Source organism: Mobula birostris, chromosome 6, assembly GCF_030028105.1.
Source record: "Mobula birostris isolate sMobBir1 chromosome 6, sMobBir1.hap1, whole genome shotgun sequence".
In the NCBI taxonomy this organism is placed as follows: Eukaryota; Metazoa; Chordata; class Chondrichthyes; order Myliobatiformes; family Myliobatidae; genus Mobula; species Mobula birostris.
The window spans coordinates 40,435,787-40,456,907 of NC_092375.1; the positions used below are offsets into that span (position 1 = coordinate 40,435,787).

Here is a 21,121-nt window from a genome sequence, read left to right on the forward strand (position 1 = left end):
CACATGGATGAGAAAGCCTTTTATGATCCGAAGTACCTTGTGGCAATATCATTAGAAAGGACAAAATGCTTACAAATATCACTGTGAGGCTAGTATCTTCTGGAACAAACCACAAATAAATAAAACCTTGTTTAATTATGGTTAAAAATAACAAATATCTTAAATGGTTATTGACAGCAGAAAATTGAACCACCCCTCTCACCAACCACTGCTGCTTCTAAGCATTGAAAAATCATTCAGAAAACTGTTTTCACAATTGATCGGAGTTGGTCATTGTTTTACACAGAAAAGGAGGCTGTGTGCTAAGTATTCACAGAATCAGCATTATTCCATCCGTTTTATTATTTCCATTCACCTGTTGTAAAGATGTTTTGATATAATGTTCTTTCCCTCAGTAAGGGAGACACATACCAATCGGTGTATAACATTTGTTTCTAACACACTTCTGTTGATGCAACGCCCACAAATATTGAAACAGTCCAACAGAATATATAACACATTCTTTGAGCAAATGCTGCAGGTTCCAAAGAAATTGTATGCATTAACAACATCAGTGTCTCTTAATGTCCACACTGCAGTGATAACTAAATACAACAATCTCAACTGAAAAATAAGAATCTATTCGCTCTATTTTTAAAGGTAAAATCAAATTCTTTGTCAGGTGGGACCTTTTAAAGAGCTTCCATGACAACTATCTTGAGCAACTAACACATGATAGCCACTTAGAATCCAAGGGGTTCTTGAAGAACTAGAATAATTAGAAAAGCAAAAGATCTAACATCTGGTTGCTATACAAGGAGTCACTACTTAAAGACAATGGAAAAATCCATAGCTTTAGATGTTGCTACGTGTACTAAGATACTTCAGTCACCATATGTTCCTGCTCAATCATTGCTGACTAAAACACAGTGTACAGCACTGGAGAATTCAATGACAGTACATTGGTTAGATCTGTTTCATTTCATTACAGACAGTGATGCATTGATTATCAGAATTCCTCAATGTTATGAGTAACCTGATGGGGAATGAAATGGAATAGAGAGAAATCTTAGAAAGGCAATTGAGTACATTTCCCATTGTCTAATTTTAAAACCCAAGTGCTACTCTTGGTATGATGATTTAAAGACAAAAGAGATAGTGATGGTATTTCTTATGCTGTGATTGCCCCATTTGTGATTAAAATATGGACAACAGTGCGATGAAAAACATGTGCCATGTCGCCACTAAACTTACCATTGCACTGGTAATAGTCCCAAGTGTTGTAGTAGACCTGTTTCTGGATGGCTGGTATTTCCTGTCAGAATTAGACAACAGTATCACAGAAATGTGCGTATTGTTCTTATCAACATCCTGTCCCTTATTTCTTTGTGTACCTGATCCCATTTGTGAAGAATGGTTAAAGGAATACTGAGCTCCTGTAATGGACAGCTGGACAGAATATCTGCACTCAGTTCTGCATTACATTGAAAGGCCAGCATCAAAATCAAATAAGCATATTCTAACTCCAAAAGGCTACTTCATAAGGCCAATTAACATGCAGCAGAAAAATTGTCTCTGACAACTTCTGATCAACAGCTCTTCATACTCCCCTGAACAAAACAGACATTTGTGGAAAAAAAAGATGCAGAGTAATGGCAGATTTGTTCTCGAGCTATCCCAAAAGCCTGCACAATTAGATACTTAACCTTCCTTATTCTGCAACTGGCACAGGAAGCACCCAGATGATCATTGTGTATAGAAATCAATCAGTAACTAATATCTGTATACATATACACAGATGCATCAACCCACAAGAATGAACATCAATTACTTTAAAAGGAAACAAGCTGATACAGTGTAGTGAAACACAGTTGAGGTTTGTGAATGAACTCATCTCTGGTGATTGTGTTTTTTGTGTGTTATTAAATCATTCAAAGTGTAATATAGCCTGGTGGTTAATGCGACGCTGTTACAGCTCTGGACATTGGAGTTCAGAGTTCAATTCCAGCACCGTCCGTAAGGAGTTTGTTCATTCTCCCCATGACCACCAGGGTTTCCTCTGGGTGCTCTGCTTTTCTACCATGGGCCAAAAATGTACTGGTTAGTAGGTTAATTGGTCATTGTAAATTGTCCTGAGATTAGGCTCGGGTTAAATAGGTGGGCTGCTAGGCAGCACCACTCCTTGTGCTGGAAGGGGAAAGGGCCTGTTGTACGCTGTATCACTGAAATTAATTTGAAGTGTTTTCTTTATATTGAAGTTTCGTCACAACTTTCACACAGCTGTAATTACTGGACAGTTAAACAATTTTGGAAGTTCTGCCTTGCTATAGTGGTTTATTCTGTAACAATGAACAATACTGGACAGTAATTAAAAAGTACCAGTGAAATAATAAATGGAATGAATACAGTCATTGGAATGCAAATATGGCATTCTAAGAAAACTTAAATCTTGTGGAACATTTTAATAGATTTTGCATCTGTAGAGAATAAACATTATTCATCATGGATGATGGGCGACGATTGTATTCTTTCACTTGGAGAAGAAAGTCGTACTTCACTTGCATGGGGATTGCACATGCATGAAAGAATATCAATAAGTCTGTGCCACCACTGAACAAATATTTCTATCTTTGGTAGACATAACCATAATAAAAATGTTACAGTGAAGGGCTTAATAATAAAGTGCTTTTCTTGCTGATTATCACTTAAAATACTACAGCTAATTGTTTCACAGACCAATAAAGTGCCATGAAATGCATTCAAGTTTCCATAAAAGTGTGATATTGTCTGAAAGCACACTGCAAAGATGAGTTTGGATTTTATTCTTTTCTTCACAGAGCACGTCATTTGATTTGAGCCAGACTGCAGGATACAATTGCACCTGATTTGCTGCCATGCAATCTCGCAAAGAGGATTACAATCAAAGAGCGATTCATACCTGTCTTTTTAAAAACATGAATCTAACAGAACTAACCAAATAAACCCAAAGTAGCTAAATCAAATGACTTAGTGCACAAAGGAGTAATTCAGATTTGAAAGACATTTTCATTGTTTCTATGATGTAGCTGAGTATATGATAACAGAAGGTTATGGTCCTTTACTTGTGCAAAATTAAAGAGATCAAGCACCAGTATTTCTAACCATGGAGATAGGGACATCTTCACTGAACTGAAGAGAGCATATACCATATGGAAAATGTAAACATTAAACTGGCAGTTTATTGTACAAGGATAATGGTATGTAATATATAGGACTAGTTTGTGGTAGAATGATTTGCAATTAATTAACCATTTTACCAGTTAAACTTTTAAAAAAATCAGAACAATACAAACCTTAGTTCCAATTCTTGGGACCCAGCCACGTTAAAGTATGGATACATTCAGTTTTTAATACTAATCATGATCAATCTTTAAAAATGGTACTTTTGTATTACAAATGTAACTTGTAAATGTTACAAATGTACAATGCCAAAGATCTACTAAAATAATAATTTAATTAATTATTACAAATGAGAAAAGAGGAAAGAGAAAAAAAAATTGCTTGGTTAACCCAGCAATGGGGGATTTCTCACTTACAGTGCAAAATCAATCATTTGCAGCTGTTAACTGTCCACAAAAATATGATGGGGGTATCGTAAAGTGGCAATATGATTACGCCACAGTCCAGCTAAAGTTGTTCACTTACATTATAGGGCATGGACCTTTAAAGGAAAATATAGCAAGTAAAGGAATCAACACCTATTTTAAAATGTGAACTTAATAAGCTCAGGACAGCGCAAACCTTTTTACATGCCCTGCATTTTTCCTAGGCAGAAAAATATGCTAGTATGAGTCCATAATTCCAAATGTGAAATCCTTTTGTGATCAACTGAAAGACCCAATCCTGGTTGTTAGTTGAAACAGCTATATCTTTTAGAAAATTCAGATGCTGTTTTAAACTTAGCACATACAAAACAAAAATAAGATTGAACATGCATAATATATATATTTTGTTAACCATCTCTAGAATTTTGGGACCATCTATAATTTGAACACTATACACACATAAATCCTGTAAAGCTTGACCTTCTCACATGGTTAGGTCCTGATGTCAGAAATTTGAGGAAGAATAAAAATAGTACAAGAGGGAAATTAATGATTATACATCTTATTAATGGCTCAAAGTGATTAATAGCAATGGGAATGGAATGGAAGGTAGTTCAAATTGAAACTGGATTAAGGGGCAGCACCGAGTAGATTAGGACTGCAGATAATTAATCTCTCAGTAGGCAATAATGCCCCAATCTAACAGTTCTGAACATGTCCCCAAATATACTCAGGCCAAATTGTGGAGTTATAATGGCACTCAAATAAATAGTATTTGCTGTCATTATTTCTGATGTCCTTCAAACATTCAGCTGTTTTGTTGCCTTCTCAACAGTATTCAAAGGAAATTAATTGAATTGACAGAATTACATATTAAGACTAATCTCAATAGGAAATCTAAAAACATATTGCTTTGTTGTATGTAGCTGGAGATTTTATAATGGCTTACTAAACTATAATTTTTACTTTCTTTCCCTAAAAAAACAAAATAAATTTATGGATTGCAATTTTCTCACTGAAGTATTTCATATGAAGTATTTTCAGATAAAAGTTTTTATCAAGGTAAGGTATTTTTTATGACAAGTCTGCTTCTAGATAACACAAAGTTCTTTGCCTCTTCAAATTTTCAGTTAATATTCTGTAAAATATTTTGGTATTCAAAAATTGTGCTTTTTTCCCTTCCTTATTTACAATCAAGTGAGAGATAACGATGACATCACAACTTGTGGATGTCATCAACAATAAATGTTGGAAAAGAAATAAATCCATGCCTTAGAAAGGGGTAGAGAATTTTATGGCCAGCTTTTTTTGATAATTATTGCTTTATGGATTATGCTTTGATGATAATGGAGTGAAACCCAACATTAATTTGTTTAAATGAAGTCTAACTTGAACTGGGCAAGATTGTTGGTGCAGTGGCAATTAATGAGGAAAGTTTTTGCATTCTGATGATGCCCTGATAAGAACTGGGTGAGGGGAACAAGTTGCTTCATTTAATTCTACATAATGTGATTTGGACAAGATTGTTGGTGATGTGGTATTAATGAGGAATATTTTTGCATTCTGATAGTGTGCTGGTGAGAACTGCGTGCAGGAAAAAAACTAGCTTAATTTAATTCTACATAATCATTAGAGTTGAAAGCTTTTCTCTGCATATTCTTCTATAAAATTAAAGAGTTAAATATTGTAATTCATGATTGTAAATATTGTAAACCACTATATTCTCAACATTTGTGGAAACCACATTTTTGGTCAGACTGCACTTGGAGTATTATAAGCAGTTTTAGGCCGCTTATCTAAGAAAAGATGTGCTGAACTGGAGATCCACAGGAAGGTTCACGAGAAAAATCTGAGGAATGAAAGAGTTAACGTATGAGAAACATTTGATTGCTCTGGGCTTGTATCCGCTGGAGTTTGAAAGAATGAAACCTATCAAATATTGAAAGGTATGGATAGAGTGGATTTGGGGAGGATGTTTCCTCTAGTGGGGGAGTCTAGGACAAGAGAGCACAGCCTCAGAATTGAGGGGCGTCCATTTAGAACTGAGATGAGGAATAATTTCTTTAGCCAGAGGGTGGTGAATCTGTGGAATTCATTGCCGCAAATAGCTGTGCAGCCCAGTTCATTGGGTATATTTAAGGCAGAGGTTGATAGCTTTTTGGGTAATCAGGGTGTCAAAAGTTACAGGGATAAGGCAGGGGAATGGGATTGAGAGGGATAATAAATCAGCCATGATGGAATGGCGGATAGACTTGATCGGTCGAATGGTCTAATTCTGCTTCTAAATCTTATGGTCTTATCTAAAGTAAATCTGTGAATGCCAGTGTTACAAAAGATCAAGTAAAAACACTGTAACATTTAACACGAGGCACAAATACAAACCCTAACTTTTATGTCAGAGATTAAAATGAAATTGGCACAGATTGCCCAACATTTAAAAAACAAAAATCACCACATATCAGACAAGAAGTCCACAACAGAGTACATAATTTTGACAATCACACTCTATATAAATAGTGATGGGTCATTTAGTTCTGGCTATCGTTGCCCAGATTAACTGGGATATTCACAGGATTTATCTTGTAAATGGATTGTTAGAAATAAAGAACCATCAAGTAATCCGTCAGTGCTTCCAGTTATAAAGCATGCTGGCAGCAATGTAAATTGTAATTAACTGCCAAGAGTGTATCAAAACTGTGATGTTGATATTGGAGAGAATGCACTATGTACAGTTCTTATTTGTAGATCTAATAACATGAGCTCTGTTGAACTGTGTACTTTGGAGACATAGCAAAACAGATGTATTCCACATCTGTGTCACTGAATGTAAAATAGTACATTATCAGTGCTTACTAGATTTACTGTGGGACGTTTGTATTGGTGAGTAGTCAAAGCTCTTGAGAGCAAAGAGATGCAAGCATCTCTCTGTCTTTGCATCAGTGATCAAAACAGAAAATGCTGGAAACATTCCAGAATCGGCCATAGTTTACTTTATGTTTTGGTCATCAGTACAGGATTATACGTATACGGAGCCATGGAGTGAACAATGCCAGTTTCTTTTGAGATATATGATTAATACTTGATTTGTGCACAAGTTAATGCTACAGAGAGGTTCTAATTTAAAATTAATCAAGGTTCTTCCTCCTATTTTCTTCCAACCAATCCACACGGCATAAACTGAGATTATGTTAGTTGTGAAGGAGAGTGGGATGCAATGGAATGTTTGCCTCTTGTCCCATAAATTATCCAACTCCTCAAAGTACATAACCTTCTGCAACCTGATAATGACCGTTTCCCATATAAATGCTTGCAGAGAAAAAACACTGACAATTAGGTAGACTCCAGTTTGCCCAAGTTCTCAAAGAAATATTCATTACACCTGTAACAGAGTAATCAAGAAACAAATCTAATGGTTTGACCTTCTGCTCTATTGTAATTAACATCAATCATGCTGCATATTCTTTATCATACCAGAGCAATATGCTAATGCAAAGCAGAATTTGTAGCTAAGGGAAGTTTTAATGAAATTTAAAGATTCACTGCCAGGTTATCTGGTATTCAACAGTTTCCAGTTTGTTGAACAGCACATCCAATCATTCATTCATTCGGCCATCAAACAGTCAATTCTCTGTTGCAGTTCACATGGCTTTGCTATGCAGATTTAAAAATAGAAATATTTTTCTTGTTTTCTCTTTGTATTCTGTCAAAGCTAGAAATGAAATCCATCCCCTCCCATCTCCAATAATAACATGCTTTTGTTTATCATAAGGATGATATTTTTTCCATGCAAGGTATTAAAGTACTTTTTCTATAAGAGCATTATCATTCAAATCTGTACAAGTTGCTACCGGGTTGCCTTTCCATACTGAGTGAGGAAAAAGCTCTTTTTAAATAAAATGTGAGTCGTCTATTGCATTTGGGTGAAATGGAAACATAAGCTTCAAGGATAAAATCCTAGTCTCAATGGACTGAGACCTCGTATTCAGCTTTTGTTCTTTCATTTGTGGAAACAGGATTCATGTTATTTTTCATATTGTTTTTGAGAATAGGAGTTTTGGAGGAGAAAAGCCATTTCCTTTCTGGCAACCAATAGAAGGAGACAACATCCATTTCCCTGAATGGCATTATTGAATTAACGCATAGTTAACTGTTCTTGTAGTCTTCAGAACTGATACCACTTCTTATCTCTGCATTTGAGCATCAACTGAAAAAGGAGAAAAAAATATCCAAGTAAGACATTATTAGCAATTAGCAATTCAATGACAGAAGATGACTATGATTGCACATAAAAGAACGTTTACAGAGATGGTATTCATCCATTTCAGACTAAGGAGAAATTAGTTCCATTCCCCTCTAGCTGGGAGTATTATGAAGATAAAATTTCTGAAATTTCTTTCAATATGCCAGAATTGAATTCACCTACATTTCTGGGTTCATATCAGTATTGTATACCTAGCTTTAGTGCAGAAATACCCAGTGGAAGGAACTTGTGTCTAGATGAGGAGAAAGAATTACAATACAAATACATCAGTATTGCAGCACAAAAACTCCTAGGTTTCATCTGCTTCTCCTATGAAAGTAATCAACATTTTATAACTAACCCCAGAACTTCACATCCACGTTCTTCTCTGCAATTTGAGTGGACTAGATGCATGGATAAAAGCTGTTCATTACCGTGCGCCCCTTCCTCAGTCTCCATTACTGCCAGGTGAAACAAGAAGCCAGTCCCGTGACATGACTTCCATCTGATGCACTTTATACTGTGTTGTCTGCATCGTTCCTGGCATTCTCAGCCTCAGTGATAGCTCAATAGCACCCAAGTCCTCTTCATTTTACTTGCTTTTGCCCAGAAAGTAGGTTTGTCCTCAAGTGTAAAGCAAAGGAAAACAATTCAAATCAAACAACACATCAAAGTTGCTGGTGAACGCAGCAGGCCAGGCAGCATCTCTAGGAAGAGGTGCAGTCGACGTTTCAGGCCGAGACCCTTCGTCAGGACTAACTGAAGGAAGAGCTAGCAAGAGATTTGAAAGTGGGAGGGGGAGGGGGAGATCTAAAATGATAGGAGAAGACAGGAGGGGGAGGGATGGAGCCAAGAGCTGGACAGGTGATTGGCAAAGGGGATATGACAGGATCGTGGGACAGGAGGCCCAGGGAGAAAGACAAGGCGGGGGGGGGGAACCCAGAGGATGGGCAAGGGGTATCAGAGGGACAAATCAAAACTACTTTTTGAACTGGGATGTAACAATATACTTTTTTTTCATGCTGGCAGTAGCTACTAGTAAGCATAGTGATTGTAATGGATTTTCATGTTCTCAAATCTAATATATTGCCTTATTTTAATAAGCCAGTATATGAGATCTGGGAACAATCATTTGATGCTCTTTGAAAACAAAACATATGCCGTCAATATAATGGCAAAAGATTAACTGCCATATGCAGATAAATGAACATTTCAACATTATTATTTCACAATATAATCTAGTCATTTTAACAATGCTTAAATTATCTGATAATTCATATTTTGGCTATTATTTCATTATTGTTTTGCTATATTAATATTATAATTCATATTTTGCAGGAAAAATTGAATTGGAAGTGGAATGCAGAAAATGCCTTTCAAAAGCATTTTACAGAACTGATATAATCACACTGCAGATAAAAATCTGGCATATAAAACACTTATATATAAAATAACATTATTAATATATAAAGATATTCTTAGAAGTGAAGGATCACGTAAAACATATGACAGAGAAGGCAATTGACCTCAGTTTTGACAATTGAAATAGAAATATCCATTCTACAGTGGTAGTGCTTATGTTGCTAGACTAGTAATCCACAAGTAATAATGGAAAAGAAACACTCAGAGGGTGAAGCCTTAATGGAAAAACCTGAACTGTAGCACCTTGTATCATTGGTGTTGAGGAAGAGACTGCTCAGAGCTTCAATTTCCTAGGTATAATATCACCAACAATTTGTCCTGAGTCGTGAATGCAGCCCAGTCCATTACATAAACCAGCCACCCCTCCCAATGATCCTGTCTTCATTTCAGGAAATTAGCCAACATAATCAAGGACCGTCCCACCACAGTGAATCTCTTTTGTCTCCTCTCCCATTGGACGGTAGCTACACCAGCTTGAGAGAACATACCACGGTTATCAGACTTTTAAATGGATGCCTCAAATGCTAAAAGATGAACTCAGTCTCCCAAATACAATGGCCCTTGTGCTTTGTTTGTCTACCCACACTGCACTTTATTTGTAACTGTAACCTATATTCAGCATCCTGTTTTCATTTTTACTACATCCAGGTACTTACGTTTAGAATTATCTGTCAGATTAGTATTCAAACAAAAGTTTTTCACTATATCTCAGTCCAGTATATGGAAAATAATACACCAATCCAATTCCTCTTTTCACAGACACTGTTCAACCTACAGAATGCTTCCAACAATTTGTTTTTATTTTCAATTTCTGGCTTCTTCAGTGTTTTGATTGTACACAAATATCCCGCTGAGAGCTGATTTGTTCAAGTGCTCCTGACCAAACTCAGGGAGCCTTCTGCACCTGAACAACGACAATGGCTGAGTGATGCCGTGCTGGGGATGTGGTGAAATCCACTGCTGTGCAGGAACACGTTGTAAATCACTGCATTCCCCCTTGCTTCATGCTGCTGTGCAGGAACACGTTGTAAATCACTGCATTCCCCCTTGCTTCATGCTGCTGTGCAGGAACACGTTGTAAATCACTGCATTCCCCCTTGCTTCATGCTGCTGTGCAGGGACACGTTGTAAATCACTGCATTCCCCCTTGCTTCATGCTGCTGTGCAGGGGATAAACTTGCAACTGAATGAGGGGCAAGTTATTTTGGACCTTGATCAGGAGAAATGATCAGAAGAAAACTCAGGGGATGGTGAATCACTGGAATCTTTGGAAACCCGCGCATCAGAGGGCGGTGGAGGCCACACCATTGAGTTTGATAACTTAGATAATAAACAATAGATTTCTCAACATTAAGTGAAATGAGGGATATGGAATATGCAGACAAATGATGTTGAGATAGAATTTCAACCATTATCTCAATTAAAGGCAGAGCAAGTTTTAAGATCCAGATGGTCGACTCCAGCTCCAATTTTTTTAATGTTAATTCATTTTCTGAGATTAGTTCCAGATTCTTATAGGTGTGGCTCTTCAAGTATATATCAAGTACTTTTAAAATATAAGGAGGGTTTTACTAAGCCACCTCTTCATGTTGTAAGCTTCATATCATAATGATTTTATGTAAAGATATACCTCCCCTCTAACTGTTCTAATAATTCTTAAAATTTACCTTCTTTCTGGCATTTTACCCACCTGTAATGGAAAATGAATCTTTCCCGTTTATTCTGTCTAGATCTCTCATAATTTTACATACCTTCGTTAAGTCTATTTTTAGACTTCTCTTTTCCATACAACATAATCATTGCTTATCCAAATATTCCATATGGTAATGTTTCACTAGTCTTGGTTTCACCAGTATAACTGATAAATTACTCTTTATTTCACTGGTGTAATCACATCTGTTGTGTGTTGTGGTGACCAGAACTGTACAAAAGTCTCAGACACATCTATATAGCTAGGGAGCCCAAGATGTTTGCACAGTACTGTATTTGTCAACATGGAGCACAGAGCAAGTTTGTAAATCTGGCGGGAGCAAAAGATGTTGGGAATGGTGAGGGTGGAGTGCTGCGGGAGGGATGTGTGGCAGGTGGCAGAGTTTAAAGTGAATGTAAATAATTATGGACTGTTTATGGGTTAGAGAACAGACAATGTTTTCTTGCTGAGTTTGCAAAACTACAACATGTAGAGATCATAATGTCTTTAATAATTCCTTCTCCTTGGAGAGGTACAACCGTTCACATTTGGTGCTCTTCCAGGATAATTCAACACACTTTTCGTCCCTCTTCCCTCCAGGAGAAGGCTCAGGAGCTTGAAGACTCATACGGCCAGATTTGGCAACAGCTTCTTTCCAACTGTGATAACACTGCTGAACGGATCCTGAACCGGATCTGGGCCGTACCCTCCAAATATCCGGACCTGCCTCTCGGTTTTTTTGCACTACCTTACCTTCCATTTTTCTATTTTCTATTTATGATTTATAATTTACATTTTTATATTTACTAATTTTTACTATTTTTAATATTTAATATTTGTAATCCAGGGAGCGAAAGCGCAGAATCAAATATCGCTGTGATGATTGTATGTTCTAGTATCAATTGTTTGGCGACAATAAAGTATAAAGTATAATTCAGCTTACGAGAATAACACACCATGTGGAAGATTAGGACATAAATATGTTTTTGAATGCTCACAGGATGCAGATAAATTCCAAAGGCAAAAATTCTTGATAGAATCATAAACATGAGAGATGCTGGAAATCCAAAGCAACACACAGACAATGCTGGAGGAACAGCTGCCAAGCAGCATCCATGGTAATGAATGGACATGAAGAAGGGTCTCGGCCCAAAACGTTGACTGTTTATTCATTTCCATTGGTGCTGCCCGAATTGCTGAGCTCCCCTAGCATTTGTGTCTATTGCTGTTGATAGAATCAAATGCTTTTTACCTCATGTGCATGTTTGGAGAAGGTCTCTGCGCTTGCCATCATAGCAGCAGTTCGCTCTTCCAATTCCCCTAGTCTCTGTCCACGTTCATCCAAAGCAATACGAGCACGGGCTAGATCGCCAACAACTCCAGATGCAGCACCCTTAACCCCTTCAAGTCCACCAGGTCCAGGGATGTGCTGGGCAAGCGTTCGAGATGCCTTGCCTGCTGAAGCCTCTCCAACTTGACAAAGGAAAAGCCAAAACAAATATAAAAAATATTAAATTATTATTTGCTTTCATATTTTTAGTCTAACAGGAAATAAGCTCAGTCATCTGCATTTTTTGACTAGAAAGCTGTAAAATATACTAGGATTTCAAATTTTCCATAGTTCTTTCAGAGGACAATACTACTTGAGGAAGATGCTGCAAAACCAACTTAACTTTTTTATGATTTGTTATCTTGCACTAAAATCACTTCTTAGGATACATCTCATACGTAATATGAAAATGTTAAATTTCCCTCAAAACATTTGCTCCAAGAACACTGATGAGATTTTTCTGTACTTTGAAAGCACTTCATGCAAAAGAAGTCTTTTAATACTATTCTCTTACCTACTTAAGTATTAAATAGCTCATGTTTTTAATATATCTATTTTGCCTGAAGAGGAGCTGAAGGTAAATTGGCATAAAACTTGTTGAGGGAAATTACCTTCCAGCATATTATGGTAAAGGCAATGAATTTGGACACTACATTCACCACACTAAATAAATGCTATCAATTGTGCCTGCCTTGTTGTGGGGAAGTCCCAGAGGGACTTGCACGACTGACAATCGTGAAAACCGAGAAGAAGCTACCGACACGATGAAGGGATCTGTGAACACCAGCAGAGATGGAGGACATTCATTGCTGCCCTAAATGCCACAGGCAAAATGGACAAAAGAGAATTTATGCCTGATCAAAAACTAGTCTGAAGGAACACAAGTTAACTTATGACTATTGTGTGGTGTCTGTAGTGGCACATTACACTATCTTCTCAGTAACTTACATAACTCTTCTCTATCAAATGTCTGTCCACTTCCTCCAAACAACCCCTTTAAAAACCCTCTGTTCTGGGCCTCCGGAGTTTCAATAGGAGTAAACAAATCTCCCAGCATTTCCTGAAAAAAGAAATGAATCATTAGAGCTAACAATGTCAAGATTTATGGAAAGGAAGGTATCATAAAATGTACCAATTTTGTCATCTTATTGAAATTACTACAGTTAGTCATAATCTAGAAACAAGGTTGTTGGGCTGGAGGCATCAATTTAAATGCATCGTGATGGATTGTTGTGCTTACGTTACAAATAATAGCATTATTTCCAGCCAGCTTACATTTTAAACCAGATGTACATCATAGCTTAAAAAAAAGGCTGTGAAGTTAATTTTGGGGTATTTGCGACATAATAGGAGAGGCAGATAATAATAATAATTTTCTAAAAATACTGTGAGGGATTTGTGGAGAAGAGTAAAGGTCCTTTATCCACAGGTGATCTGAGACCTCCAAAGACATGCCTAAAAGGATTATAGCCATGTGACTAACAGATAAACCTCTACAAGGATTGGTGGGAGTCCATGAGTAGGGTGGGTGGGATCCTTCATGATGTTACTGGCTCTTTTATGGTACCTTTCTGTTTATCTGTTCTTGATGGCGGGTAGGCTGGTGCCAGTGATGCGTTGTGCAAAGTCCTGCTCTCCTCAGCCTTCTCAGAAAGAAGAGGCATTGGTGAGCTTCCTTCACTGTGGGACCAAGAGCGATTGTATGCGGTGTAGACTCTCAGGAGTCTGAAAATGTTAACTGAGGGCCCTCGTGAGAGACCATCTGTAGCAATTAAACTGTAGAGACGGGGAAACCTGATCTTCATGAAACAAATAAAGGCAGTTGAAAGGGTGTAGTAAACTCAGCTTCCTTAGTGAGAGCTCCTAGCTCAAAGCCTCAGAGACCTACAGATATAAACTGAAAACAACACATTGACCACTGGTTGTAGGGAGATGAGAAATACTGAAACATCCCTCTATGGTGTTACAGTCCTCAATAGCATGCAGAAGAGCTTATTGTCACTATTTTAGGATCTTTAGATCACTTATACAGCATATCGCTGTGTTAACTGCATTACTGAGCTCTGACAATGTGGTCACTGTCAAATTAGTGTGTGTGCTGATTAAACATAATGATGATCTGCCTACCAAATTGTTTTAAACTCTGCTGCTTTTCCTAATACAGCAGTAGGCACTTTGACAAGAATGGTGTCAAACTGGATACTACATTGAGGAAAGAAATGGGCCCCATAAATAGAAGACAAGCTGGTGACCGGAGATTTTCTTACTTTTATGTGCAAAATACATCACAATTGCTAAATTATCTAGCCAGCAAATAATTGGCAAGTCTGCAGAAAGTGCATGAAGCTGAGTTCATTGGAAGTGGTGCAATGCACATTAATACTAGTGGGAAGTTGCAGTTCTAACTGCTGCACCCTATGAAACAAGAACTGAACACTGCAGGCTAGAAGCTAGAAACAACAATTCCATCTCAGAAATTGCAATAACTCTTCATGTGGAGAATTCAACAAAAAACTTTAAGTATCAAATGTTACTTCTTAGCACAAAGGTAGCAGAATCTTCAATATTACTTCATATATAATCTTTTATTATGAAATATAATACAAGCTTATGTTTTCATAAGGTTGTATTATAGAATTAGGTATAATGGCATATGTGGCGAATTAAAGATTTTCTTTTGCAGCAGTGCAATACGTAATTTTAAAAACTATAAATTACAAATATATATACACACACATAGTATAAATTAAAGTAGTAGAGCAAACAGAGAGCAAAATAAAACTAGTGAGGTGGTGTACACAGATTCATTGTCCATTCAGAAGTTTGATGGCAGAGGGGAAAAAGCTCTTCCTAAAATGTTGAATGTCTGTCTTCAAGCTCCTCTACCTTCTCCATGATGGTAGCAATGAGAAGAGGGCATGCCCTGGATGATGGGCATCCTTAATGATGGATGTCACCTTTCTGCGGCATCACCTTTTGAAGATGTCCTCGATGTTAGGGAAGCTGGTGCCCATGATAGAGCTGTTGTGCCTTCTTTGCAATTGGATCAATACATTTGCCCAGATTAGACCTTCTGAGATGTTCACACCCTGGAACGTGAAACTGCTCACTCTTTCCACTGCTGATCTCCCGATGAGTGCCCTTGAATTCCTATTCCCGAATTTGCCATTTGGGCCTTAGTCTCTGAGGGTGACTTCCATTGGTGGTGATGACCATGTGATTCATACCATGGATTTTCAAGCACCATAATGTTTCACTGAATCATTTGATTTGAATTAAAACTGAATAATATAAACACCACCTATTACAATATCTAGACTGTTTTGCAATTATTCAAACTTCAGTATTAAAGTCCCTGAAAAATAACGAAGGGCTGAATGGGAATCAGGTTTATTATCACCGGCACATGACGTGAAATTTGTTAACTCAGCAGCAGCAGTTCAATGCAATACATAATACAGAAGTGAAAAAAAATAGTGAGTAAATCAATTACAGTATATGTATATTGAATAGATTAAAAAATGTGCAAAAACAGAAATAGTGTATATTTAAAAAAGTGAGGTAGTGTCCAAGGGCTCAATTTCCATTTAGGAATCGGACAGTAGAGGGGAAGAAGCTGTTCCTGAATTGCTGAGTGTGTGCCTTCAAGCTTCTGTACCTCCTACTTGATGGTAACAGAGAGAAAACAGCATGCCCTGGGAGCTGAACGTCCTTAATAATAGATGCTGCCTTTCTGAGACACCGCTCCCTGAAGATGTCCTGAGTACTTTGTAGGCTAGTGCCCAAGATGGAACCGACTAAATTTACGACCCTCTGCAGCTTCTCTCAGTCTTGTGCAGTAGCCACCCCCACCCCCCCGCAGTAGACAGTGATGCACCCTATCAGAATGCTCTCCACAGTACATCTATAGAAGTTTTCAAGTGTATTTGTTGACATACCAAATCTCTTCAAACTCTAATGAAGTACAGCCGCCGTCTTGCCTTCTTTATAACTGCATCGATATGTTGGGACCAGGTTAGATTCTCAGAGATCCTGACACCCAGGAACTTGAAGCTGCTCACTCTCTCCACTTCTGATCCCTCTGTGAGGATTGGTATGTGTTCCTTCATCTTACCCTTCCTGAAGTCCACAATCAGCTCTTTCTTCTTACTGACGTTGAGTGCCAGGTTGTTGCTGTGGCACCACTCCACTAGTTGGCATATCTCACTCTGTACGCCCTCTCATCACCACCCGAGATTCTACCAACAACGGTTGTATCATCAGCAAATTTATAGATGGTGTTTGAACAATGCCTAGCCACACAGTCATGTGTACATAGAGAGTAGAGCAGTGGGCTAAGCACACACTCCTGGATTGTGCCTTGCCTTGGACAGGTGGCAAAGCTAGGGTCAGAGCCTCTCATTAGAGATGTTTAAAAACTGGTAATGTTTGAAATTGTTAATTGCAAAATAAAACAAAATAAGAAATGCAACTAAACTGAATTTTGTAAAGACTGCTGTTTGGTCACACCTACTTGGGTTATTCAGACTTTCTAAAGTCAGACTGATGTCCTATACCCAGGAAGTGTCATAAGGACTTACTGCCATACAGATCCAAACTGTCGATGAGAATTGATGAAGCCCTGCCACCCCAGACTGCCTTGGGCAGGTGGCAAAGCTGGGGTCAGAGCCTCTCCTTAGAGACATTTAAAAACTGGTAATGTTTTAAATTGTTAATTGCAAAATAAAACAAATTAAGAAATTCAAAACATTAAAGTAATAAAAGTCTAAATTATTAAAATTATATTAAAAAATTATTTAAGCACCAATATATTTCTTAAAACATGAGTTCATTTACCTTTTTCTACTTAATCTCCAGATCAGGAATACTCTTTCACATGAATTAGACAGGTCCGGTTGGTGTACAATAGCAAAGGCGAATTCCCTGGCTTAACATCCTTGCACCTTAATGTACTGCATCTGGAGTTCAAGTGGAGTCCAGTTTATAGTGTGCAACTAGAAAGCATCATTCATCGTGAACTGGACTTCGAGCTGGTCTATGGAAGCCTCGGACTTACTTACCCAAAAGAAACCAAACATCAATGGTTCACTAAGAACGGTCTGTCAAAGTCAGCACAATTCAGTCATATCTTCACCTAGTGATGTGCTCTCAGTCTTTACTTATTTAAAAAACAATGTCCAAGTTATCCAACACTCAAACAACAGTAATAATTCATATATGGAGATGCATTCTCACCTGAAGATTTTCACACATCTCCTGGCTGTAGGTGATTCGCTGGATTTCACTGGGTGAACTCAGATACAGAGCCTGTCCACCATTTGTAAAGGAGAAAGTCCGGGCTATTCTCATATCAGTTAAAGGAAGGTAGTTTACATCCAGCAATGGCCTAAGACTTGGCAAGCTATAGTTGAAAAAAATGATAAAAAGTTACTTATTGCAATTTAAGATCACCAAAGAACATTTCAATTCTATCGGAGGTGATGACAGGTTAGCTAGAGTTATTTTTGTTTCATTGCTTCTGATGACCTTCATATAGCTCACCAGTAATCCTGTAAACCACAACATTAACTTAGCTTCTCTCCCTCCATATGTACTATCCAAGTTCTGCTGATTATTTTCAGCATTCTCTTTTCATTTCAAGTTTCTAGCAATTGCTGTCCTCTGCAACTCACAGAGTCCTGTGTGTTGATTATTTCCCCTCTATCTGTCTTCATTCACCTTTATTTACTGCACATTCCTTTGGAAACACGAGTTATGATTAAAAAGCCCTCATTACTCAAATTCAATTATGTCATCTGGTCAGCCTTATCACGGGTATACAATATTACGTGGGGATAGATAAGGTAGACAGTAAGATTTTTTTCCCATGCTGGGGGTATATAAGGCAAAGAGGGCATAGGTTTAAAGAGAGAGGTAGTAGGTTTAGAAGGGTTCTGAGGGGGTTTTTTAAATATATACACACACACAGAGTAGAATGCTGGAGAAAGTGTACAGGCAGATATTCTCACAGCACTTCTGAAGCATCTGGACAAGCGCTTGAAGTGCAAGGCACAGAAGGTTATGGACCAAATGTGTGTTCATGGGATTTGTTTTTTATTTTGCTTTACTATCATATAACTTACAATACTTGTAATGCAGTATCTTACAATTATGAATCATGATCTGTGGACTATTTTCTAAGTTCTGATTTTAAATGCCCCATTAATCAACAGAGGAAAAATGGAATCACATGCAAACACAAAAAGGGAACAATCTGCCTAATGAGGAAAATAGAGCAAAGCACCCAGAAGCTAGCAATAAGACACTTTGGTTATGAACAAGATCTGGATGGTTTCTTAACGTGTGAGTTAGTTCCCAGTGAGTAATATGCTGAAATGTACCGAGATTCATCTTCAGTAGGCACAATTGTAACAAGATAACTAAGAAAAGACAATTTATGAATCATCATGACTTTAAGTGTGTGCTAATGTAAAGGATGGCATTAGAACAATCCTTCGTTGCACGGCTGGAACTCTTAATGTGCAGTGGAACTGTGTTGGCATGGAGGACATGGTCTATCTTCTTGCAATATTAGTGATGTTACATGAACTTTGGAGAAAGAAAATTCTTAGATGCAAGTAAACTAAGGTACAAAACAAGTAAGTGCTATGTAAGAACATTACGAAATGAACTAAAGAGAGCAACGACAGAATGATAAAATGTCCTCTGGTTTCCAAAGTAATTTATAGTTTGGTGAGATTGGCAAAGAAGAGGGATATGACAGAAAATTACCTGTTGATTATAAGTTATAAATTTCACAAGTGTAACTTTACAATAATAAACAAACAGTAAAATATGAAGGAAAAATCATGCACTTACAGTACATGAAAGTTACCTTAAGGTCATAATATGTCCATTAGCACAGAAGCAAGCCAGGCAGATACTATTGCACATTGTTACGACATCTGCTCGTAATACAAAGGAAGTTTCTGTGATATTGTGTACGTACAAACAGCACTGAGAAGGAAGTGAATAGAGTTTGGCTTGTTTTTCAGAGCAGAGCACTACATATTGGTGGTCTGCCATCTCCTGAGAGGAAGATGGTGAAAATTTTACTAGCTTTCTTCTCCGTCCTTTATCATCCTTATCTTCACTGTTTGGATCTCTCCACACCTCATATGGGGGATGTATTAGACCACCCACAGAATCCAAAGAGGAAAATGTTAATATGGCTCCTTTCAACATAAACACTGTGCCTGAAAAATCCAAAAACCGTATGTCATAACATTGTCACGAGCTGCATGGAATCTCATATTTTATTAATTTTAATAGATTCCCTATTTTTAACTGCGCCTCAAATGCAATTAAGGTAATGCCACATAATCTGGTTTTAACTCAGACTTCGGAGAATACTCTGCAAACAATTCAATCAGCCAGACTTTATTAAAATGTATCCATAATCATAATATTACTGATCAAAACATTAAACATTCTCAGTTATAGCATTAATCCTATCCAGAGTGTAAGATAATCTGTATGCATCCAAGTGGTACAACTATATCCTTTACCAAATGCAGTTCATCTGACAAATTATTGCTAAGATATATCACTACGTATTACTCCTTTTCCAAAGAACATCAGAGATATACTCTGCCTCCAAAGAATGAGGTTTCTCTTCCCCTACCATTGATGCTGTTCTCAGCTGCATCTCCTCCATTTCATAGATGCCCAGCCTGCCACCTTAACAGGGATGTAGTTCCTATTGTCCTTACCTACCATCCCATGAGCCTTGCATCCAACACATCGCTCTCTGCAATTTCCACTATCTTCAGTGGGATCCTACCACCAAACAAACTGTATGTATACATCCTAAACACTCTCCACGTTCTACAGGGAATGCTCTGTCTGTGATTCCCTCGTCCATTCATCGCTCTCCACCGATCACCCTCCAGGCACTTACCCCGGCCAGCAGAAGAAGTGCTACACCTGCCCATTCACTTCCTCTCTCACCACCGTTCAGAGTTCCAAACAGTATTTCAAGGTGCAGCAACACTACCTGCAAGTTGGTCAGGATCATCTACCATATCCAGTAATTACCTTCTCTACATCAGTGAGACCTGGTGTAGACTGGGGGACTGCTTTGAATGGTAGAGAGGGAGGAGGTGCAGGGGCAGGTGTAGCACTTAAGACCATAAGACAAATGAGCAGAAGTCGGCCATTCGGCCCATCGAGCCTACTCCGCCATTTTATCATGAGCTGATCCATTCTCCCATTTAGTCCCACTCCCCCGCCTTCTCACCATAACTTTTGATGCCCTGGCTACTCAGATACTATCAATCTCTGCCTTAAATACACCCAATGACTTGGCCTCCACTGCTGCCCGTGGCAACAAGTTCCATAGATTCACCACCCTCTGACTAAAAAAATTTCTTCGCTTTTCTGTTCTGAATGGGTGCCCTTCAATCCTTAAGTCATGGCTTCTCGTACTAGACTCCCCCATCATGGGAAACAACTTTGCCACATCCACTCTGTCCATGCCTTTCAACATTCGAAATGTTTCTATGAGGTCTCCCCTCATTCTTCTAAACTCCAAGGAATACAGTCAAACAGCGGACAAACGTTCCTCATATGTTAACCCTCTCATTCCTGGAATCATTCTAGTGAATCTTCTCTGTACCCTCTCCAACACCAGCACATCCTTTCTTAAATAAGGAGACCAAAACTGCCCACAGTACTCCAAGTGAGGTCTCACCAGCGCCTTATAGAGCCTCAACATCACATCCCTGCTCCTATACTCTATTCCTCTAGAAATGAATGTCAACATTGCATTCGCCTTCTGCACCACCGACTCAACCTGGAGGTTAACCTTAAGGGTATCCTGTAAGAGGACTCCCAAG

The 21,121-nt window shown here is 38.1% G+C and overlaps 1 protein-coding gene across 2 annotated transcripts in view; it reads right to left on the bottom strand.

Annotated features, from left to right (window-relative positions):
- Nucleotides 1-6,848: 6,848 nt before the first annotated feature.
- The window catches only part of LOC140199763 (syntaxin-binding protein 5-like), a 340,576-nt gene continuing 326,303 nt past the window's right edge, over nt 6,849-21,121 (bottom strand). For both annotated transcript variants that reach the window (XM_072262244.1, XM_072262243.1), the window contains 5 exons: nt 19,120-19,480; nt 17,481-17,646; nt 13,194-13,305; nt 12,168-12,388; nt 6,849-7,767 (listed from right to left, as the gene is read on the bottom strand). In XM_072262244.1, coding sequence (XP_072118345.1) covers nt 7,726-7,767; nt 12,168-12,388; nt 13,194-13,305; nt 17,481-17,646; nt 19,120-19,480 — 902 coding nt within the window. In that variant the 3' untranslated portion in view covers nt 6,849-7,725. The remainder of the gene's footprint in view (nt 7,768-12,167; nt 12,389-13,193; nt 13,306-17,480; nt 17,647-19,119; nt 19,481-21,121) is intronic.